The sequence below is a fragment of the Akebia trifoliata genome, chromosome 2 (assembly GCF_017979445.1).
Source record: "Akebia trifoliata isolate Shusen 1 chromosome 2, ASM1797944v1, whole genome shotgun sequence".
Lineage (NCBI taxonomy): Eukaryota > Viridiplantae > Streptophyta > Magnoliopsida > Ranunculales > Lardizabalaceae > Akebia > Akebia trifoliata.
The window spans coordinates 10,799,286-10,827,075 of NC_141376.1; the positions used below are offsets into that span (position 1 = coordinate 10,799,286).

The 27,790-nt window shown below is 35.4% G+C and overlaps 5 protein-coding genes across 6 annotated transcripts; 2 read left to right on the plus strand and 3 right to left on the minus strand.

Annotated features, from left to right (window-relative positions):
* Positions 1–1,642: 1,642 nt before the first annotated feature.
* LOC147409493 (histone H3.3) lies at positions 1,643–3,249 on the plus strand. Its single transcript, XM_086429615.1, has 5 exons — positions 1,643–1,773; positions 2,298–2,369; positions 2,467–2,543; positions 2,634–2,724; positions 2,851–3,249. The coding sequence occupies exons 2-5, from the start codon at positions 2,298–2,300 to the stop codon at positions 3,019–3,021; spliced, it is 411 nt and encodes a 136-aa protein (XP_086285741.1). The 5' UTR covers positions 1,643–1,773; the 3' UTR covers positions 3,022–3,249.
* Positions 3,250–8,255: 5,006 nt separating this feature from the next.
* On the plus strand, positions 8,256–11,894 carry LOC147409494 (pentatricopeptide repeat-containing protein At3g02330, mitochondrial-like). The gene is made up of 2 exons (XM_086429630.1): positions 8,256–9,361; positions 10,244–11,894. Exons 1-2 carry the CDS (start codon positions 8,554–8,556, stop codon positions 11,188–11,190), a joined length of 1,755 nt encoding a protein of 584 aa, XP_086285756.1. The 5' UTR covers positions 8,256–8,553; the 3' UTR covers positions 11,191–11,894.
* Positions 11,895–12,916: 1,022 nt separating this feature from the next.
* On the minus strand, positions 12,917–20,617 carry LOC147409495 (uncharacterized). Of its 2 annotated transcripts, XM_086429658.1 has the most exons (6): positions 20,461–20,599; positions 20,076–20,169; positions 17,909–18,115; positions 17,656–17,738; positions 17,433–17,514; positions 12,917–13,387 (listed from the first exon to the last, which is right to left on the minus strand). In XM_086429658.1, exons 2-6 carry the CDS (start codon positions 20,139–20,141, stop codon positions 13,334–13,336), a joined length of 492 nt encoding a protein of 163 aa, XP_086285784.1. In that variant the 5' UTR covers positions 20,142–20,169; positions 20,461–20,599; the 3' UTR covers positions 12,917–13,333. The 2 variants fall into 2 exon arrangements, with proteins under 2 accessions (XP_086285784.1, XP_086285778.1); XM_086429652.1 differs by lacking the exon at positions 20,076–20,169 and having other exon boundaries at positions 20,461–20,617.
* A 2,774-nt stretch (positions 20,618–23,391) lies between these two features.
* LOC147409496 (putative WEB family protein At1g65010, chloroplastic) lies at positions 23,392–24,237 on the minus strand. The gene has a single exon (XM_086418000.1). The coding sequence runs from the start codon at positions 24,235–24,237 to the stop codon at positions 23,392–23,394; it is 846 nt and encodes a 281-aa protein (XP_086274126.1).
* A 248-nt stretch (positions 24,238–24,485) lies between these two features.
* Positions 24,486–26,252, minus strand: LOC147409497 (uncharacterized). The gene is made up of 4 exons (XM_086429635.1): positions 26,234–26,252; positions 26,063–26,136; positions 25,689–25,851; positions 24,486–25,243 (listed from the first exon to the last, which is right to left on the minus strand). Exons 2-4 carry the CDS (start codon positions 26,080–26,082, stop codon positions 24,629–24,631), a joined length of 798 nt encoding a protein of 265 aa, XP_086285761.1. The 5' UTR covers positions 26,083–26,136; positions 26,234–26,252; the 3' UTR covers positions 24,486–24,628.
* Between the last annotated feature and the right edge of the window lie 1,538 nt (positions 26,253–27,790).

Consider the following 27,790-nt stretch of genomic DNA (forward strand, 5'->3'; position numbering starts at 1 on the left):
AATCACATATTTCTTAATCTAAAGAACATGCGATTGCGAGATGGTATTATAAGGGTAGTTATGTAATAACTTATTAAAGTGAGTTGAGATGCACGAAATCATATTGACTAATCAACGAATATCTAGCTTAAACGTGAATTAGAAAATATTTTATATTAACCATATGATAAATAATGGAGTTGTGATAATCTAACGCCCCCATCACAAAATCATAGATAATTTGCCTCAGGATGCACAAGAAAAGATTTATGATTCTGTGTTTCCTGAGGCAAATGATTTACAATTTTGTTATGGGGAGCGTATGTCGAGGAGGGGGGGGTGTTTAACCCTCTGATACCATTTTCACCGACATCCGTGATTATATACTCTATGACAATTTTCACTTTAGCATCCTTTTTTCTAGACGTCCAAAGTACTCTTTTAAGATTTGAACATGAAATCTTATTCTAGCTATCTACTATTAGATATGAACTTAATTGATACACTTAGTGTGAGCCTGAGCCAAGTTATGTAACACATGAGTTGAGTCTGGGTTAGAATATCTCAAATTGACCATAGTTCAGGATGAGAGTTTGGGCAACCTTGCTCAATCCAAATCTGAGGTTATATTTTTAAAGTGTCTTTTAGTTATTTCTTATTTGTTCTTGATTAAATATAAAATTTTAATTAAAATAATTTCAGAGTTGTACTACAAGTCCTAATCCTCGTGTCTTAATTGATTGACTTTTTTTTTTTTAACAAAAAAAAACAAAGAAAAAAAAACCATGTCTTAAAAAGAAAAAAGAAAAAAAAGATAAATAAAGTCACGCATCACAAATCATTTAAATAGTCAACTTTGGAAAATATTTATACACATTTTTGTAAGATCATCCAATAATTTTGGTCTAAATTATTTGTTAAAATAACATATTATTTAACATATAGTATACACATCTACAACATAGCCGGTGGCTGGGATAGGCATTATTAAGGCTTAGCCCAACCAGAATCCAATGTGCTGAAAAAAGAGCTGCGTTGGACTGACCTCTAGCTTGTACCTCATATTGCACATCTGGTCACATCAGCATTATTCGCTGAAAAATTATTGATTCAATCCCTACCACGATCTCAAACCCCTAAGGCCCGGTTAGCAGACCAATGGGCTTAATTGTTGGTCTGAAATAGGTAAAAAAGCCCAGACACGTTTAACATATTTTTAGAGAGATGCTATTGCCACACCAGTTTTTGCTAATGCCACACCAATTCCAATGTGGAGGAATTGTACACAGTTGGGTGGCGTTAGCAAAAGTTAGTGTGGTAATAGTAACTCTCTTTTATAAGGAATTCTGGCCCTGGATTTGGCTCCTTGATCTTGTACCATACAGAGATATTAGAAAGTAAATTCTATTAATATTATTCCCACATTGGATTTGGCCCTTTTTTTAAAAAAAAAATACAAAAATTGGGAGAATCCAGTATTCCCCTCTTTCACACAGACGGAAACTATGGGGATTGTTTCAACCAATCAAAATCCAGTATTCACACTCAGCAATCCGCACCACAGTCTAACACCACATCTCATCCGTTCACTGTGGTCCAGAAAACACATAAATAGTTAATATCCGCCGTCAGATACGTACCAGAAAAAACACAATGGAAATGAATCGCAACCGTTAAATGATAAGATATTGCTGGTACTCAGGGTCTATAAATAGTAATTAACGATTTCAACTTTCAAACTTTCGTTGGTTCGTGTGATTTGAAGAGAAGCTTTTCTGTTCGAAGGAAAGACAGGTTCGTTGATTTCCTCCTCTCCTCTCCTCGTTTAATTTTATTGAGTTAGGGTCAGGACTAGGGTTTCGATTTATTGGATATTATGCTCTTCATCTCCTGTTTTAATTTGGTTATTATTTAGTGCAACCTAAATTAGGGTTAGGGTTTCTTCTCGATGTTCCTGATTATCGCTATGATTTCTCTTCTGTTTGCCAATTACCTTGGATGTTTGATCTTTGATTTCTTTCGTCGGCTATATAATGTTTCAATCTTGGAGTTAGAGAAAGTTGGAGTATTAACGCTTTTGATTTAGAGTTATTAGGGTTTTGTTTTGTGTAGTTGGATAGATTTTCCCAAATTTGGGAAAACTCAGATCTGAAATTACATCTATTTTGTGTTTCTTGAATATTGGGTAAAATCCTCCCCCCCCCCCCCCTCTGATTTATTGGCGGGTCTGTTAATACAATACTACTAAGATTAGAGGTAGAATAGCTCGTTTCTGTGTAGAAGTTTGTGAGATCTGATTGGTGATCTTGCACTTGTAGATGGCTCGTACGAAGCAGACTGCACGTAAGTCCACTGGAGGGAAGGCTCCAAGGAAGCAACTCGCTACCAAGGTTGGTTCAAATCATACAACGCTTCCTTTTTAATTTGATCTTCTTTTCTTGAACTTTTGATAATTGGGGTTCAAATTTATGTTCTTTAATTGTTCAGGCTGCTCGCAAATCAGCTCCAACAACTGGAGGGGTCAAGAAGCCCCACCGATACCGCCCTGGAACTGTTGCTCTTCGGTAATTTTTATTTTTATTTTTTGAATTTCTTTTTTGGTTGAATTCTGGGTTTTATTCATTTATTTTAATTAATTTCTTAATAAATAACAGTGAAATCCGAAAGTACCAGAAGAGTACTGAGCTCCTAATCAGGAAACTGCCTTTCCAGAGGCTTGTCCGTGAGATTGCACAGGACTTCAAGGTAATATATTTAATATTTCAGTTTTTAGGTTATATTTGATGTGTTTTTTGGTTTTGTTTGTAACTTTTCTTGTTTTTGTTGATTGGGTTCTTTCTCTAACGATGAATGGGCCTCCTTTCTGCACAGACGGATTTGCGTTTCCAGAGCCACGCTGTGCTGGCATTGCAGGAAGCCGCAGAAGCATACCTGGTCGGGCTATTTGAAGATACAAATCTGTGTGCAATCCATGCCAAGCGTGTTACCATCATGCCCAAGGATATTCAACTGGCCAGGAGGATCAGGGGTGAGAGGGCTTAGAAGATGTGTTGTTGTGAGGTGTCTTCTTTATTTGTTGCTTTTTTTTTTTTAGTAGTAGTTGATGACTCTGGTTAGTACAAATTGATGTGGGTAGTATTATATTATGAAGTGAAGCGAAGTGATTGTGGGATTTTTATATTTTACTTTTTTTATTTTTTTGGGTCTCTGGTGAACAATGGGTTCTCTGTTTTAATGTCTCACTAATGTAGTTGTTGATTCCCTACCTTATGCATAGCGTGTCTATATTTTGCTTCCCAAGGGGTTTTTAAATTTTACTATCCCATTTTTCAAACAATGGAAGAAGGGACATGTTTTGTGAGCAGGGGCTGGCCTTTTGTTGATCATCACTACTTTTTACATACAGTGGGGTGAGGTGCAATTATTAATCTTGTAGGTAGGTAGGTTGATTGTCACAACCAAAAACCTATGAAAGAAGAAATCGCTACCTTTTCTAGAGCTTTAATTAGAAATTCCATTGCTCTAAACAAATTCTTAATGGACTACAATTCTAACATCTTTACTGAAATTCGAATATTGAAAGAGAATCAGGGAAGGTGATCTTAATGGCTTTGTAACCATTTCAGAAGATATATCAATTTTTATATTAATATAAGCTCTGTAACATATTTTTCCCCTCTTACAAGATGAGATTAATCTATAAGTTGATTGTGGAAGAAGAAATTGTGAAGTGTGTTCATACGCAAACTATCTTTTTATTTTTGGGACAGTTAAAAGGAGCTTGTGGTGGGATTTCTTTCTATTTAGTCCCTAAGTTTTAGGACTTGCTTAAAACTCTATTTAGTAAAATTATCTTTTCTAAACTGTTCCTAAACTCCATTAACCACATTTCTGACATTTCTAGATCCTATTGTTTTCATTAAAAAAATTGATTTTGGGAAATCCCAATTGAGTTTCAGAGACCATTCCGTTGGGAAAGTATTTAAGGAGGATGTCATTTTCAAGTTTAATATTTGAAGGTTTAAGTAAAAAAGTTGGGTTTTTCTTTGTTTTTTTTCTTGAAAATTGATCAAGATGTTCTTTTGATTTGAAACTATCTATAAGTCGTTATTTATAATTTTTAGTTGATTCTTTTATGTATTTTAGTTTGAAAAACGAAGATGGATGGGTTTCATCAATGTTTGAGTTCACCAAATTTTTATTAAAAAATGTCAAACTCAATAATAAAATTTGGCAATCTCGTCAATGAAAATTGGTGAGCTTGGCAATAAATAAAATTGGTGAGCTTGCTAATAAAAAGTGGTGAGTTTGACAATAAAAATGATGATTTTGATAATAAATAAAAATTAGTGAGTTTGTCTATAAAAATGTTGAGTACGAGACACTAAAAATGTTGACCTCCATAATAATAGAGCCATGCTAGAGTAACAATAAAATTTACGTTCTCACATTGCTGATGTGGAGGTGCACACATAGCCATTGATGCTTTTTAATTGTATCTCGATGAAACGATCTATTATTCTATACATACATCCATGTTAGCAATGTGAGAATCAATGCCAGTTTAAATGTTACTCCAACATTTTTCTAAATAAAAAGTGGTAAGTTCACCAATAATGGGCGACCATTAAGAAAAAAAAGTTTTGCAAAATAGATCATTCAAAATATAGGGACTATTTAGAAAAAATCCCTCTGTTAGAGTTCTTTAAATAATTTTCCCTCTTTTTTTTTTTAAAGAGTTGATTTTTAAATATGGGGTTGATGTAGCAATATTGTATCATGGAAGTCATGGTAGAAAGACATGAAACAATAGGTCATTATAAGTTTGTTTGGATTTACATTATTTTTCCTAGGAATAACCTTCTTGGTTTAAAAACTGTTTAACAAGAAAAATATTTTACTGCCTGCGTTGGATATTAGGTTCAATACTGAGTTGACATGATAATGTATAAAGAACCATTGATTTTCTAATTTGTATCTCGAGAAAATGAATCTATGCTTATTTGTGTATTGTCAAAATCAACTCAGGTTAGATCCATTGTTGAATGTAGGCAGTGTCTGCCATTCTTTTTATTATTAAGTTAGATAGTATTTAAATTGTTGAAATCAAGAGTATTACAGAATTCTATAAATATGGGTAAGGAGGAGAGTTCAAATTCAATTTTATTCTTAGAAAATGCTAAAGTGACTGTACAAGACACTAAGCTGACGTCGAAGTGTGCATGGAACCATATATGTTTTTCCTTTGAGAAGTGAAAACATGTAGCTTCCTTGGACATCTCCACTTCAGCTCAATGTCTACTGCAGGGTGACACTTTATTCTTGAAGCTAACCTGACCCACCCCCTATTTAATCTGGAATTTGGGATCAACTATGTTGTGTAAAGTGAAACTTCACGGGCAGAGTTGATTGATTCTCCTAGTTTACAATTTATTCAGGAATAATGATAACATGACTCCCCCCCTCAGACAACCTCCCCTCAAACTCTCCTGACGTGATTGTGCATAGAATCATAGATTTTTTCCTTGGGATACACAATTGCACATAAGGAAAGAAAATTGCAACTCTTTGTTTAGGGTGATTTTAGACACAAGCGGATTGAGTGAGGGCTGTGGGAGCACTTGCCCTCACAAGAATTTTCAAATTTTACGGATTAACATGCTATTGAGACGAATTTTAGTGACAGATAAAGAAATCTACTACTATTGCCTCCACAACTATTTTTTTCACTCTTAGTTGTCCCTACAAATTTTTTTCTACTCTTGGTTGCCCCCATACAAGCAAAATCCTGACTCCGCCCTGTTTAGACAGGATCCTCTATGTTTTGGTGAATATCAGAGATACCCATGCTTTCTTCAACCCATTGCCAAAAGCTCTTGATAATCTTTCTCCAAAAAATCAGGTATTCTCAAGCTTTTAAACATGTGTAAATTATTTTTAACCAATTCAATCTCGTCTTATATTTATAATTGTCAACTTTGTTTTTACTATTTTTGATCTCTTTTAAAATATTCTTGATTTTTCTAATAAAAAAAAATTTCGCCAAAAATCCTATCTTTCTCTTGAGATTTGAATGTTGGAGTAGATAAGATCTTTGGTTGAAAATCAGGGTTAAAAGTTTTTGTATCTTGAATGGATTTAGGGCAGAAAAATCAAGGTAAAATTCCGTTATTCTATTGAATGCATGTTTATTATTTAATTACATATAATATTTTTTAATAAAAAATTAAGAGTTGTGCTGAGGAACTTAGTTTTTCACCGTGTTTCACAGTGCACTGACGAGGAGGTGCACACATAACCATATATGCTTTTCACTTGTATCTCGAGAAAATACATCTATGATCACCTAGATCAATGCATCGTGAAATACAGTAAAAACAAAGTCCCTGTAAGATTTCCCAAAAACTAAATAGATTACATCTTATAATGATTAAATTACTTCCACCTCTAATTGTTTTGCAACCATGGTTTTTAAACTTGAGACCGAGATGTATCGTCCGAGTTAACTCGGTATCAAAGTTGAACGAGACCAACTCACAAAATCATTTTTTTGACCGAGTTTTATGTCTCACGTACAATTTTTTGAGTTATCTCATGAGACGTCTTACACATATCGAAAAACTCGTCCGAGACAACTCGGTATCAGAACTGAACAAGATGAGACGCGATACCGAATTTAAAAACCATGTTTACAACTAAGATGGAGACCAGACTCTATTTTGATGAAAATTATCATCAAACAATTTCTAATGATTTCAAAAGGTCAATCGTGCTGAAATGACTACGAAATTCTCTGTGTTTCACACTGTGCTGATGTATAGGTGCTCACAGAACTATATATGCTTTTCACTTGTCTCTCGATGAAAAGCATCTATGGTTTCATATGCATCCACATCAGCACAATGAAAAACGGCAAATTTTCATAATCACTTCAACATTTTCCTTAAAAAAAAAAAAAAAAAAGTTTAAAAATCAATCAAATCGCCTCTTTAACAATGGGTAAGGGGTCATCCTACAAAGTACCTATACCCTGCATACCACTAAGTACTTGAAACTAGGGCTGACCTTAATAGTGATATAATATAAATTATTAAAATACATTATATAAATATTTAAAAAAAATTGTTCAAATCAAAAGCTTCTCATGATTTTAAAACTCGATTTTGCGTCTCGTCTCGTCCATTCCATGCCAGATACCAACTCGTCTTGCATGAGTTTTCTGATACATTTGAGATGTCTCGTTCAAAATTTTGAAAAATGAATGTGGGATTTTAAATCTCATCCAAAAAACTGATTTGTCCGTTTGTCTCGTCCATGCTTGATACCTAGGCAACTCGAGCGATACGTCTCAATCTCAAACGAGTTTTGAAACCATAAAGCATTTACACAAAAAACCTTCGTCTAATGGTAAATTATTCTTTCATCCTTAAGCATTTCTCTTTCTCTTATATTCCATGTGATCTTGAATATAATAAAAAAGATCACATGGAAGAATCTACTCAAATAAGAATGAAATCGGTGAGAAATTTAAATTAATAAAGAAGTGTAAAACTTCTCAAATGAGAAAGAAATTGGGGAGAATTTTAAATTTAGATTAAGAAGAAAGTGCAAACAATGTTTCCAATCTCGGAAAATCATTTCATGATTGATAGTACTAACATGACTCGGGCGAGTCATCTTGGTAAGAAAGATTCTTTTTGAGTAGTGATAAACTTACGAGCTAAAAGGTACGTAGTCCATACACGGTTGACATGGCAAGTGCACAAAACCATAGATCTTTTTCATTGAGATACACAAGGAAAAATATATACCGTTCTCTACACTTACCACATCCATTACTGCATACATGTGTCATTTTATCATTAGTCTTTTTAAAATCATGAGTGCAAATCGTTCGATATTTGATTGGATGGCATTTAGTGTGTGTTCTACAACACTTTTGAAGTTTGAATGGAGGTAGTCCACCTTTAAAATTCAGACTTCAAAAGCTTTAATATCTTTTATTTCATTTCAGATTCTAGACTTTAAAATTGAAATTCAAAAGTTTTGAACCAGCAATCAAAATACAGAAAATAGTTTTAGACATCAAAAGTGTTTCTAAACATAGTTTTAGGGTATGTTTGATAACACTTCTGAAGTTTGGAAACGTTTGAAGTCTGCAACTAGAAATCAGACTTTAGAAGTTTTCATCCAGCACCCCCCATCGTTGGCTCAAGTCTTCTGAATTTGAGTTCTAAAGTCTAAAATTTGAACTGAAACAAACAGAAATAAAACTTCTAAAGTCTGAATTTTACAGGTGGACCACCTCCATTCAATCTTCAGAAGTGTTACCAAACACACACTTAGTTATAGAACTATTAACTTGGTGTCATATCTTTAGGGATATTTTTGTAATTAAACAATTAGAACAAAGGCTAAATACTCGGCTATTTTAGATCCATGCCCCTCTCTCTTGTAAAAATTTTCACTGCCCATTCAGGAAAACATTTCTTTGCAAGAATACCCTCTCCAAAACGGACCTAACATTACCAAAACAGTTGCGTTGGTGGTTACTCTTAAGGTTAACAAACACTTATGAGCTATTGTTGGACTCCACTATCTCCTAAAATTCAAATTATCATCCGTACAAGCTTCAATCCCCTTCACCGTTACCCTTCCCGCAATTTTCTTCAACTTCCATTTAGGACCATCTCCACCCAAGAGATTTACACTCGCAATGTAGAGATTGGAGAGCTTGCTCGTGCCGGCAAGATCGAAGCTGCCCGCCATCTCTTCGATAAAATGTCTGTGAGAGATGTCGTTTCCTGGAATGCCATGCTAACTGGGTATTGGCAAAATGGTTTTCTCCAAGAATCGAAGAGATTATTTGATTTAATGCCCATAAAGAATGTGGTCTCGTGGAACTCTATGATTGCCGGGTGCATCGAGAATGAGAGAATCGAGGAGGCTTGCGATTACTTTTGCAAGATGCCCAAGAGAAATATTGCGTCATGGAATGTGATGATATCTGGGTTTGTTAGGTATGATCGAATCAAGGAAGCTATTAGGCTCTTTCAAGAAATGCCTTATAGGAATGTTATTTCTTATACGGCAATGATTGATGGGTTTGCTCAGAAAGGGGAGGTCGAGCAGGCTCGGGCACTTTTTGATCGGATTCCACAGAAGAATTCTGTTTCTTGGACGGTTATGATCAGTGGGTACATAGATAATGGGCAATTTGATGAAGCGAAGGGACTGTTTGATATGATGCCAGAGAAGAATGTTGTTACGATAACTGCTATGATCACGGGGTATTGTAAGGAGGGGAAGATAGAAAATGCAAAAAGTCTGTTTGAAGAAATTCAATTTAAGGATCTTGTTTCGTGGAATGCCATGATAGCAGGTATGTCATGTGTTAGCTTTCTTTGCACCAAGTATAATCGGTATGCCTAACACCTTGAATCAATATTGGGGTCATAATCGAAGACTAATTTAATCAATAAACGAACATTTCTTTATGCCGAGTTTTTGTTGATGGAGCTTTCCAACTAAATCAAAACTTGCACATCTTCACCTCTCTAACTTAGCTCACTTATGTATAGTACCTCTTAGACTCAAAACCGCTCATGGAGTTCTAGACAATTGAGTTTATTGGATCCTTAAGGGCACTTGTCCTTAAATCACACATTAATTCAATAGGGATTAACTTTTTAATCTTTGTACAATACTTAGCAACTTTTCTAAAACCAGTTATTCTAAAACTGTGATTATGTAGGATCACTAGAGATTTTTTAAGAAATAATTAGCATTCCAAAACTTGGAGATCGAACTATAAGGAGACAAGTAGTCTTATACAATCTCACTCTTGTCTCTTTAGCCTTTCTTGACTTTTGTGATTTGAAATACATTCAAAATATCTTACATCATGTAAAATCAAATTCTGTCAAAAAGGATGAAGCCAAAGTACATGTGAGTATAATCTAATGTCAGTCTGTCAATCTCTGATATACCCATGATAGATGGAATGCTGGATCCTCCATTGATTCCATTCTCTAGCGTACCAAGGCTCACATGCTTCTTTAGGGCGTTGTCCTTAGGGAGGAATTGATTTTCACCTTAGATAATTGTAGCTATGAAGTGAGCCCTAATTAGTTCTTTCGTTTGATAAAATCTATATTGGAAAACTTAGGCAAAAATGATCAGGCATATTGTTATAAAGAAACTAGAGCTAGATTATATAAAACAAAAACTCAAATGCCAAGCAATGTTTGTTTTTTGTTTACAGGATACACACAAAATGGGAATGGTGAGGAAGCACTGAAGTTATATTTAGAAATGCTTGAAATAGGTATGAAGCCGGATCACTTGACCCTTATTTCTGTTCTTATTGCGTGTTCTAGTCTTCCATCTCTAAAAGAAGGAAGACAAATTCATGTCTTTGTTACTAAGCAAGGATTTGGATTGAATATCTCTGTATGTAATTCTTTGATAACCATGTACAGCAAATGTGGTAGCATACATGATTCAAAGTTAGTTTTTGAGCAACTTGACAGTCCAGACCTTGTCACGTGGAACACCATCATTGCTGGGTATACACAGCATGGCCACTATGAGAAAGCTTTAGGTTTGTTTGATGAGATGGGTTTGAACGGCCTTAAACCAGATGGCATAACCTTCCTCAATGTCTTATCTGCATGTGGGCATGCAGGAAAGGTGAATGAGAGCATGTATTGGTTTGGTTCAATGATCAGTGATTTTGGAATTGCACCCAGAGCTGAGCACTATGCGTGCTTGGTTGATGTTTTGTGTCGAGCGGGAAAGTTAGATAAGGCCTACGAAATCATTCAAGAAATGCCATTTGAAGCAGATGTAGGGGTTTGGGGTTCTCTTCTCTCTGCTTGCCGAACTTATTTAAATGTTAAGTTGGGGGAGTTGGCAGCTACAAAACTTGTAGAATTGGAGCCTCAGAATTCCGGGACCTATGTTATGTTGTCTAATATATATGCTGCTGTTGGTATGTGGAGTGAGGTTACGAAAGTGAGGGGGTTGATGAAACTGCAAGGAATTAAGAAGCAGCCAGGGTACAGTTGGATGGAGATTGGAAACAAAGTGCATTTGTTCCTTGGAGGGGATATATCGCATCCAGAGATTGATGAGATACATTTGGTACTTGGATGGATTGGTTTGCAGATGAAGACGGTAGAGGATTTAAGAGAAGTTGTATTGGTTTAGAGCCAGCTTACATCAAAGCACTCCTCGAAGGCCCATATAGATGCTGAGATACCCACTTCTTTGTATGTGAAATAATTATAATACCCGACAAAATCTCCTTTATTGACACTCTGCTGGTATACAAGAAAAAAAAAAGTGGTTGTCCTTAATTTAATTTGCGACCAATAGAGATTAAAGAGACTTGGTACGGAAAGCTTTAAGTGAGGAGAGGTTAAATGTTATGAAGGGTGGTGAAGATGAGAGGACCTTAAATGTAAAAAGAGAATGAACAAGGACTATATAGAGTGCTGAAGATGTTGAACGGGTAAAAATTCCATCATTCAAATCGCCAAACTACACTAAAATCAGTGTTTCATTCCTTCTTAGATTTCCCTACATTTAAGATATTGCAGAGCCGATAAAAGGTGGTTAAGGGGAGGACTTTTGGAGAGGAGGGGGGTGGAGATTTGGAAGAATATGGGAACATCCATACATGTCATTCGCAGTCAAAATCAAATGCACAACGGAGGTAATTATTGATGATAAGGAATAGTCCTTAAAAAAATGATTGTCGGCAAGATCTATAAAAATAAAAAGGAAGGCCTTGTAAAAGTGAATTCAGACCCATTTTATTCTGTTATATTCTTCTTTGTGATTCAAATCATATACTACTCTTATCTAGAGTCACATTTCTAACCTAATTGTGCTCTCTCTCTCTCTCACGCGCGCGCGCGCGCGCACACACACACACACACACACACACACACACACACACACACACACACTCAGATTGAGTAACTACCCCAACTCCCGGACTTCATGCTTGTAAGACTTATATTGAAAAATGCTTGAACCCAATGGCTAGAAATGACCAATCAATCTGACATTTGCTGCGTAGGAACCAGGGAGCCCAAATGATGGGCTAAAGGTTCAAGGGTCAATAAGGCCAGATGTAGTGCCCTCGCATAGTTAGCAGAGTGGAGACTTGAACCCAACTCCAACAAACACAGGATCACATCTCTTCTTGTACACGTAATACACATACTTGTAGTCAAAAGTCCCAGTTGGGTCATGAAATTCTACTGTTTTTGGGTTATATACGGATCTGGATTTGACTTTGAAGTACTAACCCAGACCCAAGTTATCCCAATAAATGATCAAAACCACAACCATGATCCAGTGTGAACTAAACCCGACCCCGGACAGGTATTCATATTGGTTCAAGAAAATCATCCTTGTCCCAACCACTTACACATGATTTCGACTTGAATATGATAACCTGGATCCATATCCAATCCTTGCTTAAGTATCGAAACTGCATGGCACATTTGTCATTCCTTTTATCAACTAATACATTATTTTTCTTACATTAAAAAAAAAAAAAAAAAAAAACCCTCTTTAGGTTGAGAACAGAGAGCTTATCGAAGCAAAACAAAAACTGGCTATAATTTGGGAAGACTACACTTGGGTTTTATAATCAAGTCCTAGGTAAAGCAATATCTGAATATACCCTTGCTTTGATGAAAACAAATAAGAGAGCGTTTACCTACTTTCTCTCAACACAGTTTGGATCAACTAATTTGAGCCATTACATACCACACCTGACTTCAAATGTCAGAACCATTTTCCACTAAATTGAGAAGATTCGGTCCCTATACCGAGGAAGCTAGGGTTCATGTGTCATAACCGAGTTCTTTCCAACCATGCAATGCAAGCCTTCTATGGCTTCATTCATATAAAACATACATGCAAGAACAAATACAGCAGACCTATATTTATTAGAAATGAGTAAAATCATCATTTAACCTTACCTTAGTAAGGGATGCAACAGACGTTTATTAAAGAGAGTAAGGAAAACTGCTACAAAGATATCTTGGTTTCTTCTTTTTCTTCAATGCCTTGGTGCTAATAGAAAACAGTCACAATGTAGAGGTTGGAAGGAAGTATTCATCTTCAGAGCAACTGAAAAATGATCAACACGAGCTCCTCTTATTTATTTGAAACTCTCCTTCTGCATTTTGGACTTAAAATTAATCTAGTAAACAAACAGCCAAAAATTTGTATAGTTGAGATTGTTTCAAGGATTCCCTGATAGTGTTATTCTTTCCTTCAATAAATGCATCCCCTGGTTGTAGTAAAATGGAAAGACTGGCAACTCCTAATCCTATAAAGGACCTGGAAATGTTCCATTCTCCCTTTGTTCGTTCCATCGCTCTATCTGTAATGCCATAAAATTAGTTTCAAGAGGCAAATTTTATCAAAGCAATTAAGAAAATCTCTGAGAAAGAACAAAGAAGCCTACTACAATCAACTTCCCAGCTTTACTGTTCTCAATTGCAACTTTAAAAGACAATTTATTGTCTAAAAATCCGAAATTAATGTAGAGAGAGGTCTCTTATAGTGGTAGGTCAATGAAGCCTCACCGTGAACCCAAGTTGATCTCACGATAAGAAATATAAGAACAGGTTATTAAAAAAAAAAAGGTTCTTAACTCAAGATAGAAAATTGCTATGCCTGGATCAATCCGTCTTAATCCTCAACATTTGACACTTTGATTCAATCGATCTAAGCATATATATATATATATATATATATATATGGGAAATGTTCAGCAACAAACATTTTGGCAAAACATTTTTCAAAACATGGGTTAGAGGTTTTGGAATGGGCTGATTTTTGGTGAGGATGATCTCTACGGTGAGGAGATCATCATCACCAAAAATCAGCCCATTCCAAAACTTCAAGCCCCATCAAAAATGGTTTACAAAAAATGGACGGTCCACGATTTTTCAACTTGTAAACTGGGGCTAGAAGTTTTGGAATGGGCTGATTTTTGGTGAAGATGATCTCCTCACCGTAGAGATCATCCTCACCAAAAATCAGCCCATTCCAAAACCTCTAACCCATGTTTTGAAAAATGTTTTGCCAAAATGTTTGTTGCTGAACGGGACCCTATATATATATATATATATGGGTGACGTTCCTACAACCCTTATTACGACTCACATTGCGACACCGTTTTTGTCTTATATGGGCAAAAAGGTTTGGAATGGGCTGATTTTTTGTGAGGATGATCTCTGTGATGAGGGGATCATCCTTGCAAAAAATCATCTCATTCCAAAACTTCTAACCCCATCAAAATTGATTTACAAAAATTAGACGGTCTAAAATTTTTCAACTTGTAAACATGGGGCTAGTAGTTTCATAATGAGCTGATTTTTGGCAAGGATGATCTCCTCACCATAGAGATCATCCTCACAAAAAATCAGCCCATTCCAAACATTTTTGCCCATATAAGACAAAACACGGTGTCGCAATGTGAGTCGTAATAAGGGTCGTAGGAACCCGACCCTATATATATATATATATAGGGAAATGTTCAGCACCCTAAGTTTTACCACACACTTTAACAAACATTTTTTGTCCTACATGGGTTAGAAGTTTTGGAATGGGCTGATTTTTGGTGAGGATGATCTCTATGATTAGAAGATCATCCTCCCCAAAAATCAGCCCATTCCGAAATGTTTAGCCCCATGTTTACAAGTTGAAAAATCGTGGACCGTCCATTTTTTGTAAATCATTTTTGATGGGGTTAGAAGTTTTGGAATGAGCTGATTTTTGGTGAGGATGATCTCCTCACCATAGAGATCATCCTCACCAAAAATCAGCCCATTCCGAAACTTCTAACCCATGTAGGACAAAACGCGTTTGTTAAAGTGTGTGGTAAAACTTAGGGTGCCGAACGGGACCCATATATATAATATATATATATATATATGGGAAATGTTCAGCAACAAACATTTTGGCAAAACATTTTTCAAAACATGGGTTAGAGGTTTTGGAATGGGCTGATTTTTGGTGAGGATGATCTCTACGGTGAGGAGATCATCATCACCAAAAATCAGCCCATTCCAAAACTTCAAGCCCCATCAAAAATGGTTTACAAAAAATGGACGGTCCACGATTTTTCAACTTGTAAACTGGGGCTAGAAGTTTTGGAATGGGCTGATTTTTGGTGAAGATGATCTCCTCACCGTAGAGATCATCCTCACCAAAAATCAGCCCATTCCAAAACCTCTAACCCATGTTTTGAAAAATGTTTTGCCAAAATGTTTGTTGCTGAACGGGACCCTATATATATATATATATGGGTGACGTTCCTACAACCCTTATTACGACTCACATTGCGACACCGTTTTTGTCTTATATGGGCAAAAAGGTTTGGAATGGGCTGATTTTTTGTGAGGATGATCTCTGTGATGAGGGGATCATCCTTGCAAAAAATCATCTCATTCCAAAACTTCTAACCCCATCAAAATTGATTTACAAAAATTAGACGGTCTAAAATTTTTCAACTTGTAAACATGGGGCTAGTAGTTTCATAATGAGCTGATTTTTGGCAAGGATGATCTCCTCACCATAGAGATCATCCTCACAAAAAATCAGCCCATTCCAAACATTTTTGCCCATATAAGACAAAACACGGTGTCGCAATGTGAGTCGTAATAAGGGTCGTAGGAACCCGACCCTATATATATATATATAGGGAAATGTTCAGCACCCTAAGTTTTACCACACACTTTAACAAACATTTTTTGTCCTACATGGGTTAGAAGTTTTGGAATGGGCTGATTTTTGGTGAGGATGATCTCTATGATTAGAAGATCATCCTCCCCAAAAATCAGCCCATTCCGAAATGTTTAGCCCCATGTTTACAAGTTGAAAAATCGTGGACCGTCCATTTTTTGTAAATCATTTTTGATGGGGTTAGAAGTTTTGGAATGAGCTGATTTTTGGTGAGGATGATCTCCTCACCATAGAGATCATCCTCACCAAAAATCAGCCCATTCCGAAACTTCTAACCCATGTAGGACAAAACGCGTTTGTTAAAGTGTGTGGTAAAACTTAGGGTGCCGAACGGGACCCATATATATATATATATATATATATATATATATGTTTTGCAAGCTCCTACACAAATTTCAAGAAAATACAGTATTTTTATCAATGTTTTGGATTATTTTTTTTTTCCAAAAAACCATCCTTGAGCAAGATACATGGTCTAATTGCCACAGAATTGACTTGCTTGAGTCAACTGGTATCGTCAAAGGACAAGCCATGATCCCAATGAGTTAGTACCAGTCCTTGACTCAACCCTAACTTGTTCCTTGTCTCAAATTTTCAACTCATGTTGACTTGGTTCCAGATGGTTTGGATCATTTGAGTTGACTTGGTATTGGCACGAACTGGACCTTCTAGACAGTTTTAAAACCACGGTTATATAAACAACATTTGTATCATCACCTGGTACATGTGGAGCTACGTTACCCAGTTAGCAGAGCCATGTACATAAACAACTGAAAGAATTAGGCACTTGTCAAGCTATCTTATAATTCTTGGGAACCAGAACGCTCAATAGCTTAATTCTAAATATTAGTTGGTCTTGAACTTGGGTCCAGCTCAGTATGTCTAGTTTAGACCTACTCCATGTGATCCCTAACAACTGGTCATTTCTCATTTGTCCAATAAGTATCTGAAGGTATCCTCATATAGTGATTGGTCAGAACAGAAGTTCAGTAACAGTGGGCATTTGGAGCTGACTGGATTATGCGACACCAAAAAGAATGAGGTTGAGGACATCTGATAGCATTATTAACTAGACTAGAGCCAAAGCCATTGCACTTCGAAAATGTCTCATGCATTCAATGCCTAGAAAAGTTTGGATTGAGGATTTTTCACTTGCGTAATCTTTCGTGGTTCTTTCATGGTTTCCTACAGAAGGAATGGACTTTCTTCTCTTATTTGGTGAATCTCGTGTTACATACTAAGAGATAAGGAATTAATTTCTGTTAAACTTGCAAGGAAACAAAGTTTCTAATCTTGGAACACGGAACTACATGTCTAAGTTGAAACCTACGTGTAAGAATGGGAACCAAATTGACAGTTGGAAATTATTTTTTTCATTAGTCATTTCATTTGATCAAGAAAATTATTAAAAGGATTTTTGCAGCAATTACTGAGAAAAATTCAGCTTACCAACAAAGTTTTAAGAAGCGCAGTATCGTAATCCAACTAAAGAATCAAGGACCAGGTCAGTATCATTAACGCAAAAAGGTACATAATAAATGAAGTGGCTACTTTACACTAGTTAAAAAAGCTGTAATTGATGCAAAGCAAAAGAACTGAAAGTGATTATAATCTCCATACAAAGATATCCAAATAGTTGATAAAGTGAAATTCTTTCATGAGAAGTTTAAACGTACCCATTCACCAGGGCAAAGTGATCGATAATATTTTGCAAATTTTTCGCACTCAGGAGCACCTTCCCCTTTTGCAGCTATGCACCTAGATAGAAAAGTCTTTCCTCGTCAAAAGTAGTACTCAAGAAAAATACACCATTAATACTACATGGTCGTTACTCGATAAGAAAGCTAGGTTATGGAAAATAATTACAAATTAGAGGATCAGAGAACTAGTTTAATTCACCTATGACACTCAACATAGCGGGTGAAGCAATGTCTTGTTTGATTCGTAGTTGGGAAACGAAAATCTGCTGGTGCTGTCTCAAGCTGGAATTCAACCACATGAAAACAAATGACGATGGTATCATCATCATTGTAGCCTTATCCCAACGATTTGAACCAAATGGTTCAAAAAACATGAAAAGTTGGCAATTTGGGTATTATGTATCAAGAACATCATATGAGTGTCAATATTTTTGTGGTCTATTCGATAATACCTTTACTTCTGGTGTCTCTTCAGAAACTTCTTGATCACCTGACTCTTCCTGCTCAGGAGCTTCATTGCTTTCTTCAGCAGCAGGGGTTTCATCAGTTTTTTCATTGATAACTACCTCATCAGTGTTTGTTGGGCCCTCATCTTCACTTGCTTCTACAGGTTTTTCACCCTCATCTGGCTGTTCTTCTTTCTCCTTTAGTGAATATTGCTGAATATGACAACATTCTAGTTAAGAAAGCAACAAGGTCTCTACCATAACTGGGCATTGAAAATGTCATGCAGGACACCATTTAATTGAGAATAATAAATGCCTAGGGGATCAAAAAGGTCCCCCAGAACGAATAGAGACTCTTGCACGTCGACCTCCTTTGAACTCTGAAATCCTCCAATACAACCATCACCCAAAAGGAGAAATTTACAAACATGGGGACTTTCTCTTTTGCAATCAAACTCACGATTTAATTTTAAAATATCTATGTTTCAGTTTTCCAAGATACAAGCACAATACACAAGTGGATTATCGAAATTTGCCACGTAATTATTAGTATACACTGTGTATTGTGCTGCACCGTTCTCTTCTTCTTATCCCCTTTAAACTTCACCTATCTGAACTGATTTCAACCAGAGATCTGTTCTACCTTGTATATATGGAATGTGACCCCAGATAGAAAAACTCAAACCTTCACCTCCAGTAGCATCAAAAAAGCTCCTGGCCTCTGTTTTTCACAATTGTGAATATTGTCTATTTTTCATTTTAATGTGTTTTTGTAGGCAGAACACGCTCTACGTGCAGGACAATAGATCCATGGATTGATTTAATCTCAGTGGCCTTATAAGGAAACACAAATACTTAGAAGAAGAAAAAAAACTCAAGTGCAAAATAAGCTACATGTGCATAATTTGGCTACTTGCAGGCAATATGGAAGATGCCAACTTGGTAAGTTGATTAAGTCTATGAGTGGTTACTGGTAATACCACAAACCTGGTATCAAAACCCTGCCTTCACTGTTATACCTATCCAAAAAAATAAAAATGCATGCAACATGTTTATGCTGATCCACCAGATCTAGAGTCTAATACTTTCTGAGAAAAGTAAGTTTCATGTTTAAAGTTACTTATGCAATTATTATCAGAGTTGAGGTAAAGATTATAATTTTCTTTTTTTACGTTTATTATAAATGAGTAGTTTAAAGATAGATGCACCATGAAGTTCTCTAAATTTAGGCATGGGCACATCACACTTCTTGACATGTTTATTACCTTATCATGTTTGCACAATTTACTTCATTGTATTAGCATGACTGTATAGAGTACTGCTTTAAAGAAAATATATCAATTTTGTATCTCCTTGTACTCAAACAAATCCTTGGGTTTTTACAGTATATGTTGTTGTATTCTGTAAATGTAGTATTATTTCTTTGTTTTACCAAAAATTCCCTCCGAATGCTTAAAACATTGGACTGTCCAGTGACTTAATTCGTTTTTGATAATTTTTTCAAAAAAATAATTTCTTTTTGTAAATATTAAAATGTTTAACCCTCTTTTAGTAATTTTCCCAGAAAGAAAAAAAAAATCATTTTGGTGGGAAATGTAGAGTCCAAGATGGTGACAAAGTCCTTTTAACTTCGATAAAGTTGTATGAACCATGAGCTCAAGGTTATGATAAGGGTGGGGTGGGGGGAATGTAATGATTCCATATGAAATATTTTAGTTTCTTTTTGAATAAGCTTTACCGATTTGGCAAAAGTTCAAGTTTGGATCTTGAATTGACATCTCTTTTTTATTTTCTATAAGAATCTCTAATGGGTGATTTACAGGAATTTGGGTTGGAGTTAGTCTGGAAAATTAATCAAAATTGTCCAATAGTGAGTGAGGATCTCTGGTTTGCGGAGAAACATACCACTTTCTCTACCCTTTTATCATCTTTCTTTTCTATTAGTCAAAACCTGGACTGCAACACTAACATTCAAGGTTTAAAATCTCACCTTTAGGCAATATTTCAATCAAGAGAAAAATCGGTAATATCTCAATCGAAACATTTTAATACATTCCCTATACAATCAATGTTTCATATTGGTCTCGGCCTCTCGGCCGATACATGCTGATATTTTGAATCATGGTAACATCAAATAAACCTTGTTGATTTTATTAAATTGGATTGATTATACCTTCAACACTTCATCTAACGAGATCAAATCATCCAACACTACAAACGATTCCCCCAAATTATGCATCTCAATTTCACTATGGTTTCATTCCCCACTGAAATCAAACCATATAACTAGAATCTAGAGAAAAAAAAAAAATCAATGCTTGATGATGATGGAGTATACATTCTATCGAATCTACCCAAGAAATCTACAGTACTGGATCCAAGACATTTCAGACATATAAATCGAATTCAGATCCATCATAAATATACATCAAAACATCAAAATCCATTAAAGAGAGAGAGAGAGAGAGAGAGAGAGAAGAGGAAAATTAGATATAGCTACGCAGCCGACATTCTTCGGTCAATTTAGTTCCAACGAAGGAGATGACCAAGATTCGTACCTGAGCTAGGGTTAGGGTTTTCTCGTTTTCGACTTCCGCCATTGTTCGCGAGGACGTGTGTTTGTTTCTTAAAACCAATAAGCGATTTCTCCAGAAAGAAGGGAATTGGCTTTTTCTTACTCTAGAGAAAGTGTTGCAAATGTGAAAGAAATTCGCCACGTGGTACTCTGGCTTTAAAGATGATAGGCTGCTAAACACCCCATCTTTACTGGACATCACAGACAACAAAAAAAAAAAAAAAAAAACACCCGGTTTCTCGTTTCGTCCCGGCATTCACCCAGATTGAGTTGACCCGTTCAAGTCACCTCGTTCTATGCAATTCGTATGTAAATTTGTTTTAACATTTTCATTAATAAATATTTATACATAAAATAATTATTGTGGGAGGATAAAAAAAAAACTTGCCCTTTTGCCATCTTTTAACTAGTGCTCTCAGAATTTTTTTGATGAAAATTCTTCGACAATCAAGTTAATCATAATTGAAAGCGAGGATCTTGTATTTTACAAGAGGTAAATCTAATATCACCAATTTTACAGGGGTTATTTCTAAAATACCAAATATTTTATTCTATCCGTAAAATTATCATCTTTTGTTATTAACTAGATTAAGAGATATTCAATCATAAACATTTATTTATGTATCATAGCTTTTTAACTTATTAAAACAATTATTTTATTAGAAAAAATATCAAAATCCATTTCAACTAAAATCTTATAAATTTGGCTGAGATTTTCAAAATATCAAATAAGTCATATTGAATTTCAAACAAGTTAATGTGATGAGAAATTCGCATCAAGATGATCTCAATTGCTGTCTTCTCCAAATTTAACAAAATATTAGAAAAATCACTCTGTCAAACTTGAAACTCAGTTTTAAATGAAGATTTTCATTTATCTTTGATTTAAATATACTTTTATTCCATTTTATTTTATTTTTTGGATGAGCAAACTGGAATTGAACCCAAGAGTCCAAGATCTCATAGTTGGTTTATGCATACTTATAAACAAAGTTTGTAAATGAGATATTGGTGAGTATTGAACAAAGTTTACATCTATGTCGTCTCGTTTAATTTCGTTTCTTATATTGTTTTTCATACCCATTTCCTTTTCTGGCAACTATTAATGCTCGAATGCTCAAGAAATATAACCAGGAAATTATTAAACAACCACCATAACATCAAATATTCAGCAAAAAAGAAAAATATAATACCTAAAAGAATGATTGAAATACTAAATAGATAATAAGAGATTAATCTCACCTGTTAACTAGGCATATCAACTCATATGTGAGATAAATTTTCTTTTAGTATGAGTTGATACTTGTCAAACAAGAAAATCACATGAAGCACAAGTGATATAACACATTACTATCTAAAATATTATTATCTATGCTGATTTTAGTGATTCTTTTGCTTTTGTTTTGAGAGTTGATATCAATTATTATTTGCAAACATAAAAGTATTTGTAGGCGAGTGTAAGATTATTTGCAAACATCAGTAATCCCTTGACATGCACACCAAGGGCATTGCTTAAGGACGGAAACATGAATCCCAAAACAAATGTCTGGATATACCCAACCCTTCACACTTATAGGATTAGAGCGAATATTAATGGGTTTCCATGGACACAGCGAATGTTATATGATCTCATCGTCTGCTTTTGTTTTGGTGCCCACAAGAATACAAGATGAACTTTATTTTCACTCCACTGCAAGCTAGACAAACTGATATGTTATAAGATCCATGTTTGTAAATCACGCAACTGAAAACGATTATGAATTAGTTTTTGGGTATGCAAATAGTACGCAGCAACACCGTCTCTTCCAAAAAAAAAAATACTTGAAAGAAAAACTCTAGTTTCTTTAATTTGAAGAGATCAACACAAAATGACAATGTTGCAGATGACTAAGCTTTATAAATATGTTTCAAATTAAAAATGATGATTAAATATCCGAAAAAGAATAAAATATGGTCTATTAAAATGATAAAAATATTATAACAATTCAAAAACATTATCACTACAATATGACTATCCTACTAACCTAGCAAAAAAGTTGGATAGTGGCCACCAAAGATGGTTTTGGGCAGAATTTGACTCACTAGTTTGTGAGAGGGTCAAGGTTTAATATGTTGTATTGTTTTGGTGTTTTGGTATTTCGAAATAACAAAATGAAATCAATACATTACAGATCTCATTCCAAATAATTTCACTTAAGTTAATAAAAATCAATTTCATTCATCAAAATGAATATAGAAAAATGTTTTTAATGATTAAATGAAAGTTAGAATTGATGACACATCAATATGCATTAGAATTGTTCCAAAATATCAAACCAAACTCGAATGGGAAAATATGCTCTTCTCTCTTTCTCAAATGGACCATTGAGAATGGCATTTTTGTCCCCAACCCATATGATTTCTGAAACTAGAGAATCGCATGGTCTCCTTTTTTTAAATGAAAAGTTTAAGGTAAAAGAGTTACAAATAGATTCTATGCTTATTGATATATTTTAAAAAATATCAAAACTTTATGATACTTTCCAAATTTCGTTCAAGTATCAAAAGCCAGGAATGTTTCATCCAAAATAGTCCAAAACAAAACGGAATTTTGAACCTTGAATAGAGTTTCCAAATTATTTCTACTTGCAAGGCCATTTATCAAACACATCAGAGTTTGCGTTCTCCTTTGCATAGGCACATACACAATAGAATTCATGGGTTTTTCAACAGAAATATGTAAGAACCACCATAAATAATATGGGATTAAAATGTAAAGCCTTCAAAAGAGATTTATACTTTAGATAGTATCTCACTAAGATATAAGATGACATTTAGTCTGTTTAAATATTGTAATTTACAGAGAGAGCAAATAAACTAATAAAAACATTACATATTTGAGTAGAAAAAGCTGGTTAATAATACTCACAATTGCTTAACCAGCAGTTGGCTCCCTCTTGTGAAAGCTTCTTTTCATCAGAAGATCTCCAAATCTTCGTAACAACGCTTTCTTCCTCCTCTGTGAGCTTTTACCATTCTCCGAAAAATCAAATTGAGTCCCGTCTAGATGATCAAAATCATCAATGTTTATCGTTTCTCCATCATCCGTGAATATCGAAGAAGGTGCTTTACGGTGATGGCGAACTGGTTCCGGTGAATCGACCATATCGAATATTGAACCTTTGAGCACCTCAGCCTTCTCGAGATCCTCATCTTCATCCTTGTGCTCATTTGGAATTTTAACTTCTTCAAATTTGAGATTGAGAACTTTAGCTCCTGATGAAGTCGTGGGAAGCAACCTCTTCAACTCCTTAACATTTTCAAGTGCCGCTGCTTCATTAATTCTAAGGCATTCGTTTTCTTGGGTGAGACTCCGCAACACATCATCCTTATCCAATAGGCTATCCTTGAGTTGGGAATTCTCAGCTCTAGTGATCTCTGAAGCTTCCTTTGCAACAGAAGCCTCATTTAGAGCTTGTTTGAGTAGATCCCTAAGTTTGCAATTTTCTTCCCTTGTCACCGTAGCAATATCCTCCGACATTCTAAGTGACATTATTAATCTATTGTTCTCAAGTTCCAAGGCAGTGCTCTCCTCTTCGGCTCTTTTTATACAATTAACAAACTCAAGTTCTTTTTCATTCCAAGCCAAAATTGAATCCTCAGATTCTAAGTTCAATCTCTCGGCCACAGACTTAACCCGATCGATTTCCTTCCTTGCTTCCTCCAAGAGCCCTTGATACTTCTCTAGTTCAGATTGAGTCAAGCTGAGCTTATCCTTCATCTCATTTGTTTCAGTCGTGACTCTATCAGGACTAATGCCAAATCATCCATGGCCCTCTTGCTCTTCTCTTCTGCCTCAGTAGCTAAGTCTAATTCAGATTTAATCAGGCTCATCTCTTGGGTTAAACTATCGGCTCTTGATGAAGCAATTTTTTCTCCCTCTTGGGCACGGGTCAGGCCTTCTTTTGCTACTAAAAGCTCAGACTTGAGAATCTCAACGCTTTTTTCTACGGAATGTGTGTCAAGCTTTGCCTTCTCAAGGCAACGATGAGACGCATCAAGATCCCTACTACTTTCCCCAACCAAATCCTCCAAGCTTGCAACCTTCTTCTCAAGAGAACTGATCTCAAGCTTTGCTTCTTCAAGCAAAAGATTGGTTTGTTCTAGTTGTTTCATTTGGGTTTCTGATGCCTTTGCTTTCTCCACTCAGCCTCAAGTGTCTGAACTCTTAATTTACTTTCCGATAAGAAACCCATTGTCCGAGTCTCCGACGCTCTGGTATTGCTCAATTCCCGTTTCAGTTCCTCTAATGAGGCTTCTTTCTCCGCCAATTCTGCCTTAATTTGTTTTGCCTTTTCGAGTTCAAGCTTTAGAGACTCAATATTCTTTTCTTTGATCTCCAATTCTCCATTTGAGTCAACCAGTGATTTCTTCACATAATCGAGCTCAGAGGAGAGGTCCAAGATTCTCTTGGCATTGGCCTCACTCGTGTTCCTCGCCTCATTAGCCATTGTGAGAGCTGCCTCTTTGGCTTCCAAGGCTATGACGAGTTCTTGACGGACCGATTCCTCAACCCGAGGCGTCTCACATGCCTGTGTCCGAGCTGACAAGGCCTCGTTGAGCCTCATGTTGGTCACCTCACTGATCTTCTTCATCTTTCGAAGCTCATCGGCAGTTTGATCCCTCTCCTCCTCCACTGATGCCAATTGTTCCTTTGCTTTCTTCAGCTCTTCTTGAAGGTGACTCATTTGTCGTTGCATTTCCAATTCTCTGACGTCGACACGTTTCTACCTCACATTTTAGAAACCCACCATCATTTTACAAAAACCCAATTCGACAAAATTCAAGCAATTTAGCGAAAAATTAAAAAGAAAAAAAAATAGTAGACAAAAATTGGAAATTTCCAACAACAGTACACTATTCATTTTAATTCCCAAAACGGTAAATTATCGTTTCAGAATTAAAATATTTTTATTAAAGTGGATTTTTTTTTTCTATTCTATAAAACAATAAATACTTTCACCGTTCAGTAAAACAGTTAAAAAGAAGTTCTGCTATATAAAAGATTGAATTTTTTTCTCCACTTTAATGAACATATTTTAATCCCAAAAATGGTAAATTACTGATTTCGGAATCAAAATGAACAGTGTGCCGTTTTGGTAATTTTTCCATTTTCAAGTCATGTTTTGGTAAATTACCCAAATTAAAATGGCTGGAAGAGATGGGTCATACCTTTGTTAAATTTGTGACCTTGGAGGGTCTTTGTTCAAGTAATCTAGACGACTTTGAATCTATTTCTGATGAAGAAGGGGTCCCTCTGGTATTCTTAGATGGAGAGGAGGCCTTAGATTTAGTAGCTGAAGGGGTCTTCTGTGAAATTTCAGAAGACCCAGACCTAGAACAAAATTTTCACAAATTTTCAACATCAGAACTAACAAATTACAAATAGAGACGCAAAAAAAAAAAAAAGTAACCCATCAAAGCTAAACTTGTTGAAACATGAAATAAATATGAACCAACTGAAGAGAAACAAATTAAAAAGAAACCCAATTCAGAAAACGTGAATTTTGACCGAATAAATGGGAGAAATTGAAGGAAACACGTACCTAGGCTTGGAAGATACCATCTTTGGAAATATTTGTTTCAGTTGATGACGATTCTTCTTTGATATATCCAATTTCTGAAAATCAGGACAACAAAACAAAAATTTAGGGGTGAGAATCCGAAAATCGCGGCTCTATCACTGCGACTAATCAGGAGAGAGAGAGAGAGAGAACTCGTGGACGTTCGGCAATTGGCAAACGTCTGAGGAATATCCTAAACTGACCAAATAGACCTCAAACCTTTCAGATATTGACGAAAATGTCCTCGGCTTGTTTCGATGGGCTTGATTTGCCGTAACTGAAGAACTGAATCACTGTTCTTGGTCAACTTGTTTGACTTGGTTGGTCGGATGGGCGATGGTGGAATTGGGTTCGGATCGGATTGGGATAAGTATTGGATCGAGTCCAGAACTTTTCAAATCCCATTTGATGTAAAAAATTTAAATTAACTTCATATACTTAAACAAATATGTAATATAGTTTATATACTTTCTAACATTTGATCAAATTGGGACATGGTTGATCCAAATCTAATCCAATAAATATTTGATCAGAACTTAAATGAATTAGATACTTATAAAAATTCAAAACATCGATACAAAACTGAAGTTGTCAAATTAGAATGAATCAAATTTTGGGTCTAATCCGATCCATTGAAATTTAGGTGGGGTTGTAGAGAGTGGGTTTGGACCGTGCTTGTAGGAATCTCAAGCTGACCCTAAATGGGTAGGTTTGGACCAGTCCTGGGTTGTATCTTAGATCAGTCCTAAATTCTTTCTGACGTAAGTAGGCTAAGTTTAAGTCTGATTCTATTGGACTCGGACCGCATACAGGTTGATTTATATTAATTAAATTGAATAATGATATAATGATTTGCTAACATCCTAATAATATATGTGCATTAGTGTATCTCAAGGAAAAATTTATGATTTTATGCACAATTACATCAAGAGAGTTTGTCAGAGGGGGAGTTAGAAAATCACGACTCTATTAAATTTATGTTTATTTCAAAATCATATAATACTACTTTCATTAAAATAGGATCTAATCTTCCTCCGAGTTGAAAAAAATTAGAGATTCAAATAAACTTATTATATTTTGATGTGCTTTAGTCATTGTGAATTATACATCACACATCTAATTTTTTTATAAATAAATACAATATAGATGGGTCGAGTTGGGCATATTAAGCCTTAGCCTGGTTAGATTTTAATGGGCAGAAAATTTTTTGAGCCCGACCTTACCTTTGCCTGCTCAAGATCAAGGGCCTTAACCTTGGAGGACTAGCGGGCCAAATTTACACACCTAATGTTAAGTGGTATAAATGGGCTCCACTAGGAATGCCAAGAGATACCTGTTCCCTGATATATGTCTGTGATGGACTGGACAGGGGAAGGCCCATTATGTTAAAAGGATAGCCCATCAATTAGACAGGATTGGGCTTGCTAATTTTCTACAAAACATGGGTACTTACTTCACCACGCACTGAAAATGCTTTAAACAAAGGCAAATTATTAAAAGAGGGTATATTTACAAACAAAAAATAAATCTAATTTTTCAAAAATTACCAAAAAGAATTAAGGTGGTGTTTGTTTGCGCTATTTTTCAACGTTTATTGCTGAAAAAAATTAAATTCAGCACTTTTGTCAAAATAGCGCGTTTGTTTACTCTATATTTCAGTGCTTATTGCTGAAAATAATGAGTGAAAAAATTCAGCACTATTTTGATGCT

What these genes read in the sequence shown, in the direction of transcription:
- LOC147409497 (XM_086429635.1), bottom strand. Translation starts at nt 26,082, where the DNA reads ATGGTATCTTCCAAGCCTAG. An exon ending in ATGGTATCTTCCAAGCCTAG is followed by an intron (nt 25,852 to 26,062) that starts GTACGTGTTTCC and finishes ATTTTGTTCTAG; the next exon opens with GTCTGGGTCTTCTGAAATTT. An exon ending in AGGTCACAAATTTAACAAAG is followed by an intron (nt 25,244 to 25,688) that starts GTATGACCCATC and finishes AATGTGAGGTAG; the next exon opens with AAACGTGTCGACGTCAGAGA.
- LOC147409493 (XM_086429615.1), top strand. Translation starts at nt 2,298, where the DNA reads ATGGCTCGTACGAAGCAGACTGCACGTAAGTCCACTGGAGGGAAGGCT. An exon ending in GGAAGCAACTCGCTACCAAG is followed by an intron (nt 2,370 to 2,466) that starts GTTGGTTCAAAT and finishes TTAATTGTTCAG; the next exon opens with GCTGCTCGCAAATCAGCTCC. An exon ending in AGATTGCACAGGACTTCAAG is followed by an intron (nt 2,725 to 2,850) that starts GTAATATATTTA and finishes CTTTCTGCACAG; the next exon opens with ACGGATTTGCGTTTCCAGAG.
- LOC147409496 (XM_086418000.1), bottom strand. Translation starts at nt 24,237, where the DNA reads ATGAAGGATAAGCTCAGCTTGACTCAATCTGAACTAGAGAAGTATCAA.
- LOC147409494 (XM_086429630.1), top strand. Translation starts at nt 8,554, where the DNA reads ATGAGCTATTGTTGGACTCCACTATCTCCTAAAATTCAAATTATCATC. An exon ending in GTGGAATGCCATGATAGCAG is followed by an intron (nt 9,362 to 10,243) that starts GTATGTCATGTG and finishes TTTTGTTTACAG; the next exon opens with GATACACACAAAATGGGAAT.
- LOC147409495 (XM_086429658.1), bottom strand. Translation starts at nt 20,141, where the DNA reads ATGCATAATTTGGGGGAATCGTTTGTAGTGTTGGATGATTTGATCTCG. An exon ending in AAGAGACACCAGAAGTAAAG is followed by an intron (nt 17,739 to 17,908) that starts GTATTATCGAAT and finishes GTTGAATTCCAG; the next exon opens with CTTGAGACAGCACCAGCAGA. An exon ending in CACTTTGCCCTGGTGAATGG is followed by an intron (nt 13,388 to 17,432) that starts GTACGTTTAAAC and finishes ATGGCATTACAG; the next exon opens with ATAGAGCGATGGAACGAACA.